At 46.2% G+C, this 18,268-nt stretch overlaps 2 protein-coding genes and 1 pseudogene across 3 annotated transcripts in view; 1 reads left to right on the top strand and 2 right to left on the bottom strand.

The window, feature by feature from the left end:
• The window catches only part of LOC143984299 (major histocompatibility complex class I-related gene protein-like), a 65,011-nt gene that overhangs the window by 27,007 nt on the left and 19,736 nt on the right, over positions 1 to 18,268 (top strand). For both annotated transcript variants that reach the window (XM_077484555.1, XM_077484550.1), the window contains exon 2: positions 10,946 to 11,197. In XM_077484555.1, the coding sequence (XP_077340681.1) occupies positions 10,946 to 11,197 (252 nt within the window). The remainder of the gene's footprint in view (positions 1 to 10,945; positions 11,198 to 18,268) is intronic.
• Positions 5,228 to 6,781, bottom strand: LOC143987055 (uncharacterized). The gene is made up of 2 exons (XM_077485527.1): positions 5,595 to 6,781; positions 5,228 to 5,549 (listed from the first exon to the last, which is right to left on the bottom strand). The coding sequence occupies exons 1-2, from the start codon at positions 6,605 to 6,607 to the stop codon at positions 5,228 to 5,230; spliced, it is 1,335 nt and encodes a 444-aa protein (XP_077341653.1). The 5' UTR covers positions 6,608 to 6,781.
• On the bottom strand, positions 6,902 to 7,053 carry LOC143989590 (U2 spliceosomal RNA; annotated as a pseudogene).

Below are 18,268 nucleotides of genomic sequence, written 5' to 3'. Positions count from 1 at the left end.
ACCTCACATGCATGGTGCAATTGCGGTTTACATATGAAACGAGACTGATGCTTGTGTTCGCCTTTGCACACATGCATGGGGGGGGGGGGGGGGGACTGCTTTTCTGTTATTATTTTTACACTGTTACTTTCATATTTTTTTATGTTTTTATCATTTTTATTGTTATTACAGGGAATGTGAATATCCCCTATGATAGCAATAGGTAGTGACAGGTACTTTTTTTTTTTTTTTAATTTGGGGTCTATTAGGCTCTAGATATTTCCCCTGCCCTCAAATCATCTGACCACACCAAGATTGGTGTGATAAGATACTTTTCAAATTTCACAATGGCGCTGTTTATATTCGGCAAAACCGAAGTCATGAAATGCTCGTAGCTTCCGGTTTCTTAAGCCATAGAGATGATTGGAGCCATTCTGGTCTCCAATCAACTCTATGGTCAGCTGGCGGAACCACCAGCTGTGTTCTCGGGTTCCCTAGTGGGACAGGAGAGCCAGAGAAAACCATGGAAGACGGTGGGGGGGGGATGTTCCCTCCCACTGCTTTACAAGTAGGGTTGCTTTTACATGAAAGCCAACTGCTGGCTGAAAAAAGTAATACCAGGATGATACCTAAACCTGCAGGCATCATTCTGGTATAACCACTCAAAGTCCAGCAACATACCAATATGTTGCTGGTCCTTTTTGGGCATATATTGTAATGTTCTTTTTATATAAAAATTTATGCCGAAGCATATATGTCCACCCCTGCCCCTGCTTTGGCATATATGCTCTCTTTTTTTAACTGTGGTGGTGAAATCACCTCCTACAGTGCTGGAGTCATGGATTTAAGTATTCTGAAAGCAAACCATGTTTTTTTTTTTTATTGAAAGCCTGTGGCGTGCAAAACACACTCCAAAAAACTTCACCCGGTGCATAAATAATGTGCACACACATAAAGAGTGACACAAAAAAGTGCAACGGGTACACAAGTCCTCTAAAATCAGAGGACCTTGTCCTGAATCCCCCGGGGCGTTAGGCTCCTGACAGGGACAAGGACACTTAAAACTTGGTCTTCCTGGCCGAAACCAGTCAGACCCCGTTCTTTGGAAGGTCTGCCGAAACAGACCCACCCAAATACTAGGTGAGGCTCCCCCGAAGGGAGACCCCAACCCTAAGGCAGAGGGTGAACTAAGCCAGAAGGCCATGTCCACCCCCACACCAGACTTTCAGGACAGGCCGTAGAACCTGTGACCCTACTCATCACAGCAAACGTGCAAAGTGACAAAACAAGACGTGACAAAACACACACTGAAAATAAATAAAAAGTGGGGAAGGGATAGTGGAGAGGAGAGTGAAAGCAAACCATGTTTTTGATTGAAAATGTATACTTTATTTTTCAAGAAAATATACAAAAAACAAAATACTTTTAACAGGGTACATTCCACACTGTACTGCGACGCAGCGCATAAAATACACTACATAACAATACAGTTCCAAACATACAAATAAATTACATTCATCCTGCGGTATGATGCCTGATGTGTTGTGCAGAGTAATAATACCCCGAAACATCACATCATGCATGACGCCGCATTACCCTGAAAGCATTACCAAAAGCCATTACTAAATACATATCACGTCATACAGTCTTAGTCAAAGTCAAAATCTAGATGGCATTTCAAAGAGCAACAGGTGTGATGGGGGGGGGTTGGAGAAGGTGGGGAGGAGGGGGGGGGGAGAAAGAGTTCACAGGCCCGAAGCTTTATTGAACTGCCAAAAAGGGTACATAGTGGTGGGGGAGGAGGGGGGGGGGGAAGGGGAAATCTTCAGACCTCCTCTTCCTCCTTGTTGTCCATCAGGTGATAGTCTCTGAGCAGACTGTGGGTCAGTCTGCGGCAGTCCTGGATGGACATCCTCTCCCTCTGGTGGATGAGGCGCTTTCTGGCGCACCAAACAGCGTCCTTAAAACAACACAGCACCCGCCAGGCACTATCAATGTCCTCTTGTGAGTGAGTCCCACAAAATAGTCCGTTTAACACACCAAAGTGTGTTATAGCAGTCTGTGGAACAAAGTCTTTGAGATCAGGTTCCAGAGCCCTCAACAGGCCCTGTGCAAAGGGACACTCCCAGAAAACATGCAGAGCAGTTTCCTCCTGGATGATGCAAAAGGGGCAGTGTCTGTATCTGCACAGGTTTCTGGCATGCATGAATGTCCTGAGTGGCAACCCCCCTTGGATTGCCATCCATGCCAGATCTTTGTGCCTGTTGGTAAGTCTCTTTGAAGAAACATTCCTCCAGACCACTTTGCAAGTGGCTGAAGGGAGGCCTGGAACAGTCTCAACAATGTCTGATGCTCTAATCAACTTGTGGATAGTTTTTGGCTTCCACAAGTCGGGCTTCACTCCATGTAGCCCCTGCTCCTTAATAAACTTGAAAGTGTCCAAGTAATACCAAGGAGTGTCCCAGTTGTAGGGGATGGAGCTGTCCCATTTGTCCCATCCAAGGGACCTCCAGAGAGGCAGGAGGAAAAAACGGGACATGGAGTTACCGCCAGAGTCTACAGTTCTGTCCACCAAAGTTCTGCGGATGCAGTTACAGGCAAAGAAGACCCTCAGTAGAGTGGCGATGTCGGGCACGCCCTTACCGCCCTTGAGGGGTTCCTTGAACATAACCGCCCGCTTTACTCTGTCCATTTTGGAGCTCCAGATGAAGTGAAACACTGCCCTGGTGATGGCCTTGCAGGTGTTAACCCGGGGGGGCCAGGCCTGGGCGAGGTACTGCAACACAGGGAGAATCTCGCTGCGGAGTACCAGTGTTTTACCTTCGATGGTGAGTTCTCGGAGGCTCCAAAGTCCAAACTTTTGTCGCATCTTTGCCAGTCGTTCTTCCCAGGACTTCAGGGCTGCGCCCTCTGCTCCAAACCAGACCCCAAGGATTTTGATGAAGTCTGCTTTGACGCTGAAGGGCATAGGTGCAGAAGAAGGCAGAAACCACTTTCCGAAGAGCATGACTTCCGACTTCCCGCAGTTGACTTTTGCCCCTGAAGCTTGGCCGAAGTCCTCACACGTCTGGGCGAGTGTGTCGATGGAGTGCCGGTCGGCACAGAACACCGTCACATCATCCATGTAGAGCGAGCACTTGACCTCCCGTCTGTCCGGTCCTGGTGCGGTGATCCCTCTGATCTCTGGGTTCTGTCTGATGCTTCGGGCGAAGAGCTCTATACAACAGACAAAAAGCAGAGGTGAGAGAGGGCAGCCTTGTCTGACCCCAGACAACACTGGAAAGGGGTCAGTTTTCCAACCGTTCACCAACACCACACTACAAATTTCATTGTACATTACATTTACATATGAACAGAACATTTCCCCAAGACCGAACCTGCGCAGAGCGCTGCACATAAACTCATGGGAGACACGGTCAAAGGCCTTCTCCTGGTCAAGGCTGACCAGGGCCGCGTGCACACGGCGGCCATGAATGTACTGGACCGTGTCCCGGACAAGCGCGAGGCTGTCCGCAATCCTGCGACCAGGAATGCCACAAGTCTGATCCGGGTGGATGATCTGTCCGATGACAGATTTCAGCCTGTTGGCCAAAACCTTGGCGAGGATTTTGTAGTCCACGTTCAGAAGAGAGATCGGACGCCAGTTTTTCAGGTCCGATCTCTCCCCCTTGCGCTTATACAAAATCGTGATCATCCCCTCCCTTAGGGTCGGAGGCATTCTGCCCTCCACCACCATCTCCTCGTACAGCTCGAGCAGGTCCGGGCCTACGAGATCCCACAGCGTTACATAAAGTTCAACTGGGAGACCATCGCAGCCCGGGGTCCTGCCTTGCCTAAAGGATTTAGCGGCAGAGTGCAGCTCCTCCAACACCAAGGGGGCGTTGACATCCGACGAACCTGCAGGATCAATTTGGTTAGAGATACCTGACAGGAACCTGTCGGCTGCCTGTGAGTCTGTTGTTTTCGGGGAGTAGAGGTTGGTGTAGTAGTCGCTGACCACTTGCATCACAGCCTCCTTTCCCTTCTGGAGTGTTCCGGTCTCGTCACGCAGCTCAGACAAGGGTGTGTGTCCTGAGTGGAGTTTCCTGAAAAAGAAAGAATTACACTTCTCACCTTTCTCAAGGTTCTCCACCTTGGCACGGAAGACAATGTGCCTGGATTCTTCCTCAAAGTGCCCTTTCAGGCTCTTCTTGGTGTCCTCCAGGTCCTGCCTAACGTCCCAGCCACAGTGGTGAAGGTCCTGCAGGGACTGCAACTGACGTTGCAGTCTCCTGAGTTCCTTCTTCCTGGCACACACTTGCTGTCGTCCCCTTGCCTGAAAGAAGCTGCGTAGCTTGACTTTCACAAACTCCCACCAGTCACTTACCCTTCCGAAGAATCGCTTTTCCTCCTTCCAGGTGGCGTAGGCCTCCCGGAGTTCCCCCATCAATTCCTCATTTTCCAGCAGGGTACTATTCAGCTTCCAGGAGCCTGGTCCGCGGGCAAAGCCCTCGCCCAGGTCACCCCGAAAGTGAATAGCCCTGTGGTCAGAGAAAAAGCAGGGGATCATGGAGAAATCGCGATGCTTGACTGCTCTTGAAGTGAGCACGAAGTCGATCCTGGAACGCACTGATCCATCGGGACGGCACCATGAGTAGTTCACGGTACCTCTCCCTATGGATCCCACGGCGTCCTGCAGGGAAGCCTCCGAGATCATCTCCTTGAGCAGCCTGGATGTAGCATCAAGTTTTGCGTACATGCTGGAGCTGCGCCCATCCTCCTCTATCGGACAGTTAAAATCACCGCCGATTACTACTGCCCTGGTGGTGACGAGTTGGGTCCGCAGGGTCTGGAAAAGTTCCAGCCGCTCATTCTTATCTGGGGGGGCGTACACGTTGATGAGCCTAATTGGCTCTCCCACCCACGAGCCGTCTATGACCAGAAGACGGCCACAGACTAGCTCATGGATGGAGTCAACCGCGAAGCGCCCACCCCTGACAAGAATGGCTACACCTGCAGACTTACAATCGCCACCCCCGGACCAGTAGGAGGGACCGAGGGTCCACTGGGAGGTCAGATGGGTGTACCTCCTCAGAGGAGGAAGTGCGCACTCCTGGAGCATGTAGACATCACTCTGCTGTGTGGCAAGAAATGTCAGTGCCGCTTGCCGCCTAGATGTATCCTTGATACTCCTCACATTAATGGAAAAGATTGAGATCTCTGCCATAATGAAAAAGGGGTATGAGGTCTAGTCGGTAAGGGACCGAACTTACCTCCCCGGAGGGGGGTCTTCCGCTGCCTCTTCTGCTTGTCCTGTGTTCTCGGACAGGCCGAGCTCCTGCAGGACAGCATCCATCATTTTCTGGGTGATGGGGACGTGGATGTCGGAGGGGAGGTCAGGCTCAGGGATGGCCATGACCTCCTCCTCCCCCTCCACGTCCTCATCCTCCTCCCCCGCTGACTCGAGGTCCTCCACTATTGGCTCTGGTCCCTCGCTTTCGCGCCGGTCGCCAGTGGGCCTTTTAGTGGAGGAAGCGGGTTCCTCTGCTGTTGGACTACTAGGCTTCCGTTTCCGGCTTCCTGCGAGTCCACTGGTGGGGGTGGAAGGGAGGGTGGGGAAGTCCTCCAGGGAGGACAGGTCCGGGGTGGGTGGGGGGAGGGTGGGGAGGGTATCCTCCAGCACCGGGGTGGCGGGTGGGGGGGTGCTGGAGGTTGGGGCCGGGGTCCGGGCTGGGGCCTGGACAGGGGTGGGGGTAGGGGTGTGCTTACCCGTGGTCTTCTGTGGCTCTTTTTCCCTTTCCGGTGGCTTCTTCCTGGTGCTGGAGGATGGTTTGCCCTGGATCAGGGCGCCAGCATAGGACCGGGACCGCTGGGGGCAGTGTTTAAACACGTGCTCAGCCGCTCCGCAGAGGTTGCAGGCTTTGGACCTCGGACAATCCTTGGTCTCGTGGCCTGCAACCCTACAGGACCTGCAAGCAGGTTCTTTGCAGTCCTTCCCCATGTGTCCGGTGTTGCTACACCTGTTGCAGGTGAAGGGTATACCGGGGTAGAAAAGGATGCCTGCGGAGTTGCCCAGGGAGAAGCAGGGCTGCAGGTGCAGGATGTCCCCCGAAGGGTCCTTCCTGAACTTGCAGAGTACTGACCACTTACCTATCCAGAAGCCGTTGGCATCGAGGATTCGGACGGGGTCCTTCACCACGGTGCAGAACCTCTGGAGGTAAGTGGCTATATCCTTACCTGAGGTATGGGGGTTCCTCATGGCCACCGTCACCCACTTCTCGTCCCGTGTTATGGGGCAGTTCGCAGCGAACTTACGGAAGGGGGATTCAGGACCACTCGCCTTGACCATATCCCAGTATCTTCTGCAGGCCTGGAAAGACACAAAAGTTACAAAAAATGTACCTCTTGTGAAGGCCTGCACTGAAAGCGTTTCCGCTTTGCTGAACCCCTGCTCCAGGATCATCTTCTTGCCGAAGATCTCCGGGGTCATGTCGGGGACCCTTCCGTCCACCTCCTTCAGTTGCAGCACGACCGTCTGCTTCATCCAGGACTCCAAGGTAGGGAGCCCGTCTGCAGGGGGGGGAAGGCTTGGCTGGTCCCGGCTGGCTGGTGCTGGCCGGGGTAGAGGTGGGGGTTGGGGCAGCAACATCCCCGGGGACCTTGGTGGAAGTGGCTGGAGCGGGGTTCTTCTTGCTGGTCTTTCTCTCGCTCTTCCCCATCGTCTTGGAGAGAGAGAAGTCGCTTCAGGTGTTCTTTCGGCGGCTTCCTTCTGGATTCCTCGACGTCTTCGCTCTGAAGCCTTTATAAAGGCTCTTGCATCTACTGCCCGGAGGTAGTAATGCGGAGGAGGGGGGGGAGGAGGGAAGACCGCAATCTCGTTCCTTGTGGGGGCTAAGCCTCTGGCCCAATAGCAGCAAGTAGGTGAAGCTGAATTTAATCAACGATCCTTCAAGGCCGAGCAGAGGGTACCCCACAAGGACCTAATGGCTTGGATAGATACAAGTGGTTCTCAACGTCCTAGCTGTGAAGCAGAGACACCCCTAAGGGCTATAGTCGATACTACACTTGATCTTAGCCAAAAGGCCGAGAAGCGATCGGTGAAAGCAAACCATGTGCTGCAGCTGAATGGTGTACGGTATATATGCTCTTTTTTTAACTGTGATCGTGAAATCACCTCCTACAGCGCTGGAGTCACGGATTTACGCATAGTGAGAGCAAACCCTGTTGCTGTCAAAATAAATAAATCCGTACTGCAGCTTAATGGCGTATCTGAAAATCAAACAATGGTAAAAATATAACATTCCCAATAAACTTTTTTTTATTGCAATCTGTGGCAAAAAAAAAAAGAGTAAAACATGCCGAAGCATAGGGGCAATCCGCCCCTAATGTCAACCCCTGCCCCCATGCTTTGGCATATATGCTCTTTTTTTAACTGTATCGTGAGAGCAAACTCTGTTACTGTCAGAATAAATAAACCCATGCTGCAGCTGAATGGCGTACCTGCAAAGTAAATAATGGTTAACAATAAAACAAAGTAACAGTACAGTATAACAGTAGGACATACCATACATGCAAAGCAAAAAAATAAAACAGTAACAATAAAAGATTACAGTTAAGCATAAAATACAGTAACAATAGAGAGAGAACAATAGATATAGAACAATAGAGACAGAACAACAATAAAACGACAACTATTTTTGGCTTTTTTTCTTTACTTTTTCTTTTGCACTTTTAACTATAAATGTTCCAGGTTAGGGTCTCTCAAAATGTGATGGTCATCTCATCTTTCTAGACCATGTGTAATTATGCCCTAGAACAGTGCCATGCTGTACCCTATGCTAATACTCCTCTAGTGTGTGGTAGTGAAGAAAACATTCACTGATGCAGAGACCAGGTTGGTCAGGACAGGAGGGACAATAAAAGCGGGTGTCACGCCTATATCCGTGTTTTCTGCAGACACAACATCTTCTTTGGCGTGCCCTTTGGGCAGGGGTACCACAGAGGACTTCTGGAAAGTGCCTCTCATACAGCCAATAAATAAAAATATAAACAATAAATGCTGAAGGGATAGGTAGTCCCACAGTTATTGTGCAATATAGTGCAAATAAAGCTGCATATCATAAATGCTGGAAAAGAACTTCTGTCAGTTCATCTATCTGTAAAAATGTCCTCCTATCATGCTGAATACAGAGATAAAGGAAAAGCTCAATCTTCTCATCCAAAATGTAGCGAGAGGAGAGGATGGAACCAACAGCAACGGTCTATTTGACTGAAGCGATGTTTACATAAAATCTTCTATGGGTATAAGATGGGTACTCTTACCAATGATGTTGGATCCACCTGTCATACGACAGTGGGTCTGAAAGGCTTGTAATCACAGAATTTTACACTCGGGCCTTCAATAGGATGGATCCTGATGTGTAATCCTCGTTTCGCCGTCCTGGACCACAGATGAAGGTGGACACTCCCGACAATCACCGTCCGGTAGTCTCCAGATTCCAGGGGAAAACGGTATTTCAAGAACCAGGCATATCCAAACTCAAATTTCAAATAAAACCCGTATGAATGGCATATGGAAAAAAGAAAAAGCAAAAAGGGCTCCGGATGGTGCAGATCAAAAAACAAGCCGGTAGGTTTATTGAAAAATATACAATGTACAAATAATTCAAAAATAAAAAGTGATCACGGAATAAAACATATAAAAGTAATGTGGGGTACAAGAAATGCTGCCCGATGCGTTTCGACACAATCGGTCTTCGACAGGGGCATACGATGTCCCCTCACATTGCTTCCCAATAGTGGGTGCAACAGGAAATTATAACAAGTGATATGCTAATGTTATCAGCACATCTATTTGACTATTTATTTGACTATTTATTTTGGACCTTGATTTAATCCAAAAATCACTTATGTATTCTACAGATTCAAATGACATAAAGAATATGCAGAAATACTAAGACATAATATATATATATGGATTATAATAGCGATAAGATATGTATCTATATAGTTTCATAGTTAGTAAGGTTGAATAAAGACACCAGTCCATCCAGTTCAACCTAAGTGAGTGTCTACAATTGTCCCTATCCCTGTACATTGCATGCTCACATTGCTCAAGGAGCCCACAATCCAAGGTCCACATTCATATACTAGGGCCAATTTTGGAAAGAAGCCAATAAGCCTACCTGCATGTCTTTGGAGTGTGGGAGGAAACTGAAGCACCTGGATGAAACCCACACAAGCACAGGGAGAACATGCAAACTCCAGGCAGGTAGTGTCGTGGTTGGGATTCAAACCAGCAACCCTTCTTACTGCTAGGTGAGAGTGCTAACCACTACACCACTGTGCCGCCCCGTATCATCTATATGTCCCAGTTGATATGTCACAATAGTTACTGACATAAAACCAAGGAGTATAGATTAACAAGAACTGCTCCTAAATTGTTTGTGCATTTTGACCACCACTTATAATCCAAACACTTACACTTTAAGATCTATGTGTTATGTCGGCAATTGTAGGGAGAGCGTATATATCCAAAATCCCGTTTCTGGGGTCACTCTCATGCGTGTTATATAAACGGTGAGGTTACCATACATATAGGTGCCTCACACGAAGGACACATTAGAGTAAAATCAAGCCACCACAGCGGATCACCCTGTTGTAGTTTTCCATTCACCTTGCATTATTCACATTGTGTGAGGCACCTATATGTATGGTAACCTCACCGTTTATAGTGTGATTGGTGTGATAGAGTTACAGGGAAAGATTAGTATTGGGGTTCATGCAAAGAACGATTTACATGCATTTTATATCCCTAGCATATATTTACCGGTTCTTTCCCACAGCAAGTGACCCTCAGATGCCATATACTGTATGGCCTGCCATTCAAGTGAATAACTGGACATGGGCATGCTGTGCTCTTGTAAATGCGGATACTTTTTTGCATTGGTGTTTACTGACACTGGTTTGCTGGCTTTGTGTCAAAAGTATTTTCCGGACACATGGGTTTTGCATTCTGGAAATGGGTTGGACATGCTTTCACAAGTAACCCAGCTGATAGAGTTATTGGGAGGGTTGTAGTTATGATTAGTTTTGAAAGCCCAGCTACATTTTCTGTTTAAATTAGTTAAATACCTTTCAGGTGCATTGAAACAAAGCTGTTGTAGCATGCTCCTTGGAGTAGTGTGGATTGTTAGGTTAATTTAGTTAGCTCCTCTATAATCAGTGAAGTGGGGTTGATTATTCAGGCCGTCTCACAGGATGCTGCTCTGATTGCTTCCTCCTGTATTCTAGAGGATTCTAGAATTACAGTGAGAGGAAGAACAGAGTAAACAGCCTGAATATTTAGGGGAATGCAGCCAATCCCTGGGGAGGTGTGCCCAGTAGGTGGTAGGAGAGCCCATAAATGGTCTGGGGCCTGAGACAGAAGCAGCGGAGTTCCTAGGTCCAGTACTGCTGGAGTAGATCCCTTGTGCAGGGGCTCTGCCCCTGGGGCAGCATTTCTGGAGGTGTCGTCAGAAGACATTGAGGTCCCAGCTGAAGCTTCAGCTAGGGGTGCCTAGTCACAAAACATAGTCCTGGAGATCAATTGGGTCTTGAGAGGCTCACTGGAGAGTACCAGGAGGAAGTTGGGGGACAGGTGTCCAGCTGTCCTGTGATGGTATGAGTCTTAGCTGGAGCTCTCCAATAAGAAATGCCCCCACCTAGCTAATGGAGAGCTTTAGTTCTGACCCAGCAAAGGGCATGTTGGATCTCTGGAGATTCGGAGGAGACAGGCTTTTCTTCTCACATTCAGGTAGGCCAGGTGTCCTGAGGGAAGTTGTGTGGCCCCGTTTTTCCTAATCTTACTCCTTTAGTAAGTGATGGGGATGTTTTTGTTCTTTGCGTGCCCTGGCTGTCTGTGATACCTTGATGCTGATGACCTCCTAGAGCCATGCTTTCTGTACTTCATTTTAAATGTATTTTTCTCTTGTTTTTCCCTCCACAGACAGTCATAGACTGAACTACTGCTTTACAACCGTCTGGTCACCAAAAAGGTCAACCCCACCACAAACCCAAATAATTGCCTTTCTAGATGATGTCCCAATTTTAAAATACATCAACAGTGACCAAAAACTGCAACATCTTGCTAACTGGCTGGGGAAAGTTGATCCTAGACACTGGGAAGATCTGGAAGAAATTGCAAAGCACTATGAACGGAGGCATCAGCATACAATACAGCGTCTGAGCCCCTCGCAAAGTAAGCAAAACTACACAATTTTGGCCAGAATTTATAGTTGATTTGTTTTGCTAACAAACCCAACGTTTGTACCCGACAATTAGGGCTACCAGGGATGAAATTTCTGCTTAAAGTGGTTGTAAACCCTTACAAACCACTTTGACCTACAGGTAAGCCTAGATTAAGGCTTACCTGTAGGTCCAAGAAATATCTCCTAAACCTACACAGCGGACCGTAGACAGCGGGCGTGCAGGCGCAGTTAACGGTGATATGCCGCGAGTGGTCGCTCCCATGCGCATGCGCGGGAGGGACGTAATCGCGGCTCCGACGAATAACAGCGAGGCTGCGTACACAAGGGGACAGCAGTGACTTCGCTGGCTCCTGTGTCAGGTAAGTGACACATAATGGACTACTATGCGATGCCTTTGCAGGGTATCAAAGAGGAAGTAAACCCATCAGGGTTTACTTCCTCTTTAAGTATATGTGAACCCTCACCTTGTAAAACAAGCCATTCAGTTTAAAATAGAAATGAAAGGCAAAACATTTGTGTATAGATAGAAAAAAACATTATAAATACATTTCCCCCCTTTTTTTTGATCATTGGAAGAGTGCAGGCAGAGTTCTCAGCACAGCTAGAGAACTGACCACTCTGTGCTCTCACGCCTAATGTGGTCAGTTTTTTATATGAAAGCAGAGGGACTGGCAGGAACACCAGAGATTTCACACAAAGAAAGCAATAAAAAGAGCACAGGATACAAGTACATGGTACAGCAGGCACATATCAGGAATATGAAATGTTACATAGTTACATAGTAGGTGAGGTTGAAAAAAGACACAAGTCCAACCTATGTGTGTGCTTAGAAATCAGTATTACATTGTATATCCCTGTATGTTGCCATTGTTCAGGTGCTTATCTAATAGTTTTTTTTAAAAGCTGAGACCACCGCCTGTGGAAGGGAATTCCACATCCTTGCCACTCTTACAGTAAAGAACCCTCTACACAGTTTAAGGTTAAACCTCTTTTCTTCTAATTTTAATGATTGGCCACGAGTCTTGTTAAACTCCCTTCTGCAAAAAAGTTTTATCCCTATTGTGGGGTCACCAGTATGGCATTTATAAATTGAAATCATATCCCCTCTCAAACGTCTCTTCTCCATAGAGAATAAGTTCAGTGCTCGCACCCTTTCCTCATAACCAATATCCTCCAGACACTTTATTAGCTCAGTTGCCCTTCTTTGTACTAGCTCCATTTCCAGTACATCCTCCTAACAACTGGTGCCCAGAACTGGACAGAATACTCCAGGTGCGGCCGGATCAGAGTCTTGTAGAGCGGGAGAATTATCGCTTTATCCCTGGAGTTAATACCTTTTTTTTAATGCATGCCAATATTCTGTTTGCTTTGTTAGCAGCAGCTTGGCATTGCATGCAATGTTGAGTTGACATATTCTTTAGTTTCAACAGAATATAGGCATGGTGATTTTTCCAGTCTGTAGAAGATTATACAATTCATGAGCCATAGCTGACTGGGCTTCTGATTTGATTTATTCTCTATATATTAGACAGATATGCAAGCAAACGTTTAGACTGGTCAAATTCTGTAGTGCTCAGTTCATTCCTGAGTGATTTAAAGCACTTTTCTAGAAAATTTGAGAACCCAAAAGGAGAATTATTTTATTCTATGGTGTCCATTCACATCTGAGTGTTGTCGCTTGTAGCTTATCAATAAGAACTTGGAACAGTACATGAGCTTCTTTGGGACAAAGTCACATTTTGGTCCCTATAGACTTCAATGGGAGTGCCTATAAAATGCCCATGTGTGCTTCTTGCCCATTTTCTTGCATCTTCTTCTCCTAATAACTAGCTTCTCATTGGCTAAATAAAAAATGTTCTAGCCTGAAAATGCCTGAAAAATGGGCGTGCAAGCCCACGTAAAAAAGTGCTCCAAAAACCCTTGAAGGAGCCTAAGCTCACGAGTTAGCTGGCTATACATTAGCAGAATTTCAATGAAAGTTTTTCATTTTAAAAGATTTTTTTGATTTTCTAGTCATTAGTGGGGTCAAATCAATATCCATTTTCAGCCTAAGTGACTAGAATATTTGAGGGAGTGGGGTCCAATTGTTCCAAAATGAAATGTTAAAAGCAATATTTTGAACTACTTTTGTCAAGTTGTTGAATGCACTGAGAATTTGTGTGCAAATTTCTGTACAAATTCTATTTTTAAAGTCTACTAGTGCATAACTAGCTTTAGTGTCCCAATTGAATCCGCTCGGGAGGATGTTGCAGCTTTTGCTTGAAAAACCCTCTGCGGTGCCACCTGCTGTTGAATCTGGGATGACAGGTCTTACAGTCAGACATAAGAGCACTTAAAGTGTAACTCCACTCTTGTTGAGAAAAAAAAACATTCCCCTCTGTGTGATCTATGTTCATTGTAAGGATTTTAACAAACTTTGTTGCAGATTCCTTCCGTTTGTTATTCTGAAGAAATCCATGTGTGTTTGTCTGTATCCATGTGGGAAAGTGAGTCTAATGGGAGTGGTTTCATAATTATCAATCAGCTATGGAGGTGTAGAGCTCTAATAAGAGAAACTGCTGGGCCTGCATCCCTTTAGATGTGATTTCCTATTAGGAGAGTATCTCACCAAAAATGAATTTTTTGTTGCAGGGGATTCCCAATGTCCAACTTGTATCTTAGTGCAGGGAAAATTGGTGAGCCAATCACATAAGCAGGAAATGTTGTTTCTGAGGGGCTTTCTGTACACATTCTGTGTACAGAATACCTCCAGGTAGCCATATTGCATTTTCAGAAAATTACAGCTGCAGATTGAAAAGGAAAGGTCATTTTTAATAACATTCAATTACAATTTGACTTGTGTTGCAATTATATACACTATATTATTTATTATTTTCCCCACGAAAGTGGAGTTACCCTTTAAAGTGGTTGTAAAGGCAGAAGGTTTTTTTTTTTTTTAAACAAAAAAGTGTAGCGCTAAACAAGTGAATAGAAACACACTAAATACAATTTATAAGCAAATGTGAACCACCTGTGTTAAACCACAGAGGAGCTACACACTTGCTGTTAAATTAGTGAAAACAACACTATATGTGCTCTATTATCCTTAGAGGACTATACATACAACTTCTATATAAGCAAAATACAATGATGTGATATGAATCAAAAATAATAAGAATTGAGTAATATTCAATATATCAGTCTGTGCAAAAATCTTCATATATTATTTAAGGCAAAGTCAGCCAATTTTCTCTTGGAAACCTTGAGTTGGGATGGCAGAAAAATCAACAACAGAAATCTGCTTGTCTGTGGTGATATCTGAAGACACCGCACTTAATAGAAATAAGGTGGACACCCTTATTAGAAATGTTGGACCCACCTGCCGTTTGACAGTGGTTCTACAAGGTGTATCGTCCCACAGGGACTGCGCTCCAATTCCTCATGGAGTAGGTCCCAACTTCTGATCCTCCCAGAGACGTCCTCAGTCACAGGTGGAGGTGGGTGGTCCAAGCTGTTGCCAACTGATGTTTCCCACAATGGAGGGCAGTAATATTTCCAGGGCCAGGTATATCCAGGCTCTAATTTCGGATGGAAACTCAAGCGGAATAAAAAAGACCGAAAAAATAAAAAAGCAATGTAGGGTGCAAGTAATGCTGTCCGACGCGTTTCGACACAAGCGGTCATCAACAGGGGCATACTAATTGTATTTAGTGTGTTTCTACTCACTTGTTTAGTGCTACACTTTTTTGTTTCACATTTTTTGTAACTTTGTTTGAGTGTTAGCTGCTAGTTGTATTATAGTAGCGTGGTGTTTTCCTTTTTGCAGAAGTTTTTTTTTACCTTCATGCATTCTATGCATGAAGGTAAAAACTTTCTGCGTGCATCTCTCCCCCCCAGCCCCCTCTCGATCCAGCAATGTGCACGAGTCCCACATCTCTCTGCCCTCATTGGCTCACACAGTAGTAGGAATCATTAGCTCCTTCTTCTGTCAATCACACACAGTGAGCCGATGAGGAGAGAGCAGTGGTGGGGCTTAGCCACGCTCTGTGTGTGAATGGACAATATCTAGTCACAGGACCGTGACTCAGGAGCGAGCACGCTCAAGAGCCCCCATAACAAGAGGCTTGCTATGGGGGCACTCAGCAGGGGGGGGAACCTATTCATATTAGGAAATACTTTAAAAGCCTTTATAGGTTATCACTTTATCATTAACCATTAATTATAGTACTAGAAGTATTGCTCTCACTCCAATGTTTGTGGCAATAGTTCACGTGTGGCAAATTATGTTTATATACATGTGCATGCCTTGCGCTGCGCATTTGCAATGGGGTGTGTACAGGGGTGAGAGAGGTGCTTTTAAAAAAAAAAAATTTTTTTTATTACAATATTTTAATATAGATCTATATCATTTCATTGCTTTTACAAAAGGGTTAATAAGCTTCCCAATGTCTCCCCTGCCCTCCACTGCAGTTAATCAAGCAAAGATAATGCTTGATTAGCTGCATCCCTGGCTACAGTAGCTGAAGAATGACAGCTGTCATGTCGATTATTTGCAGGGGGATAGGGCAATGGATGTTCCCCGATCCCTTACTTTTTTTTTTTAGTTACTAATGTTTACCGGAGGAACGGGAGAGCCCAGGACCCTCTGTGGATGCCAGTGAAGGGACGACGCCTTTGGAGTCCTGTAAAAGCGATCAGCTTCTAACTTCAGCTTGTTCAATTAAGTTTTGACAAAAAAAAAAAAAATGGAAGCCGATTCGTTTCTGTGCAGAGCTACACCAGATTTCGCACTCTTGGTTTTAGTAGATCAACTCCACAGTTTACTATGCTTCAGCTGTGATTGAACAAAGTCCGCGATCAGTAGTTTTCACTGACTGTGTTCATTCAGAAATGGAAGGGGATAGTAAATGACATGTTTACTGGACCCTTCCCTGCTCTCCTTAAACATCCCCTGCAGTAGCTGATGGGAGAGGTGAGGAGGGGAACCCAGTAGTGCTGGGTGGGGGGGGGCACACGGGGGCCAGGCAGCACAAGGAAGGACCTGGAGAGGAAGGGCAGTATTTAGTGGAACCGGTGGTCTGTATTTTCCTACTTGCAGCAGCTGAATGCCAGCAGACGGAGGAGGAGAAGAAGCAGGCATTTTCAACATCCAGTTGCTGCAGGGAGTAAAATACAGTGCATCGGCTAAATGCCCCTCTGCTGCCCCTCCTCTCCAGGTTCCATGGTTGGCAACTATGGGGTTGCAATCTACTGGTCACATGCTTGCAATATATGGGTAGATCATGATCGATGGGTTGCTGACCCCCGGGTTAAGGCATCCCCCAAGCATGGCATTTAAAACTGGACTCCAGGGCAAAGCAAATATTGTCATGTGTATTCTTTCTTAACCGCTTCTGGGCCAGTCGCCGCAGTTTTACTGCAGCAGGTTGGCTCCCCTGCGGGAAACCACATTACTGTACGTGATCTTGCGGGGTCCAGATAGCGGGGGTGCCAATGCTCGTGGCCGACGGTCGCGATGAACGCCGGCCATGAGTGATTGTGACCAGGAGACACAACAGGGACGAGTGTGTGTAAACACACACTTCTCTGTTCTGACAGGAGTAACAGATCGTGTGTTCCTATTAGCTAGGAACCAGGATCTGTCACTTCCTCTAGTTAGTCCATCCCCCTTCAGTTAGAATCACCTCCCAGGGAACAGTCAGTTACCCCTTCCCTGCCCCCTAGTGCCCCCTTCACTGCCAGTGACACTTTTACATTACTGATCGCTGTATTAATGCCAATGGTTCCAAAAATGTGTCAAAATTGTCTGATGTGTCCGCCATAATGTCGCAGTCATGATAAAAAAATCACAGATCGCCACCATTACTAGTAAAAAAATAATAATAAAAATGCTATAAATCTATCCCCTATTTTGTTGACGCTATAACTTTTGCGCAAACCAATCAATATTCGCTTATTGTGATTTTTTTTTTACCAAAAATATGTAGAAGAATACATATTGTTCTAAACTGAGGAAAAATATGATTTTTTATATATTTTTGGGGATATTTATTATAGCAAAAATTTAAAAAATGCTTTTTTTAATTTGTCACTTTTTTTTTGTTTATAGCGCAAAAAATAAACTCTGCAGAGGCGATCAAATCAAATAAATACAAAGGACATCAATTTTGTTTGGGTACAACGTCGCACGATCGCACAATTGTCAGTTAAAACAACGCAGTGCCGAATCGCAAAAAGTGCTCTAGTCAGGAAGGGGGTAAATTCTTCCGGGGCTAAAGTGGTTAAAGTATAACTAACAGAAAACCTTTTTTTATTACGTTGGATAAAGTGGAGAGGAATTGGAACCCCTGCAAGTTCTTTTTACTGTCTGTGTCCCCGCTAGGGAGACCCACTCATTATTACCTGGAGTGAAATAAAAGAAAATCACAAATTTTGGGTTGACACCAACACAATGGTAATGACCCAAAAAAAGGCACGATGGCACAAGGTCTTCCAATGGGGAAACTAGTTCTGGTGATACCCTGAGATTCCTTCATTTTGGAAGGATTTCCTCTCACTTTCTGTTTTGTCTATGACAACCAGGCATGTACTGGCCATAGGGACTATAGGGAGTTTCCCGGTGGGCCGATGGCTCAGTGGGCCGGTTTCAGTGACAGCCAGTGGCATTGCTGGGGGGAACTTTTGGGGCTATAGCCCCGAGTCAGTCCAGGAGTCCCCAACCACAGGGTCCCAAGCCCACTACCTGCCCTCTTTTTGGTGACCCTGATGTAAGGAGGGGCTCTCTGGGGACCCTGATGTAAGCCGGAGGCTCTCTGGGGAACCTGATGTAAGAGAGAGGCTCTCTGTGGACCCGGATGTAAGGGGGGCTCTGCGGGGACACGGATGTAAGGGATTGGCTCTCTAGGGACCCTGATGTAAGGCGGGTGATCTCTGGGGACTCTGATGTAAGAGGGGCTCTCTGGGGACCCTGATCTAAGGGGAAGGCTATATGGGGAGAAAAAAAAAGAAAGAAAAGAAACTTTTCCCCTGCTGTTGTGTCCCGCTTTTAACTTGCGTACCAATACCAGGAGAAAAGAAAAGTA

This window comes from Lithobates pipiens, unplaced genomic scaffold (assembly GCF_037356315.1).
Source record: "Lithobates pipiens isolate NorthernLeopardFrog02 unplaced genomic scaffold, aLitPip1_a1.2 Scaffold_1, whole genome shotgun sequence".
Taxonomy (NCBI): Eukaryota; Metazoa; Chordata; class Amphibia; order Anura; family Ranidae; genus Lithobates; species Lithobates pipiens.
The sequence above is the reverse complement of the archived record's forward strand: the minus strand, read 5'-3'. Positions and strand labels throughout refer to the sequence as shown.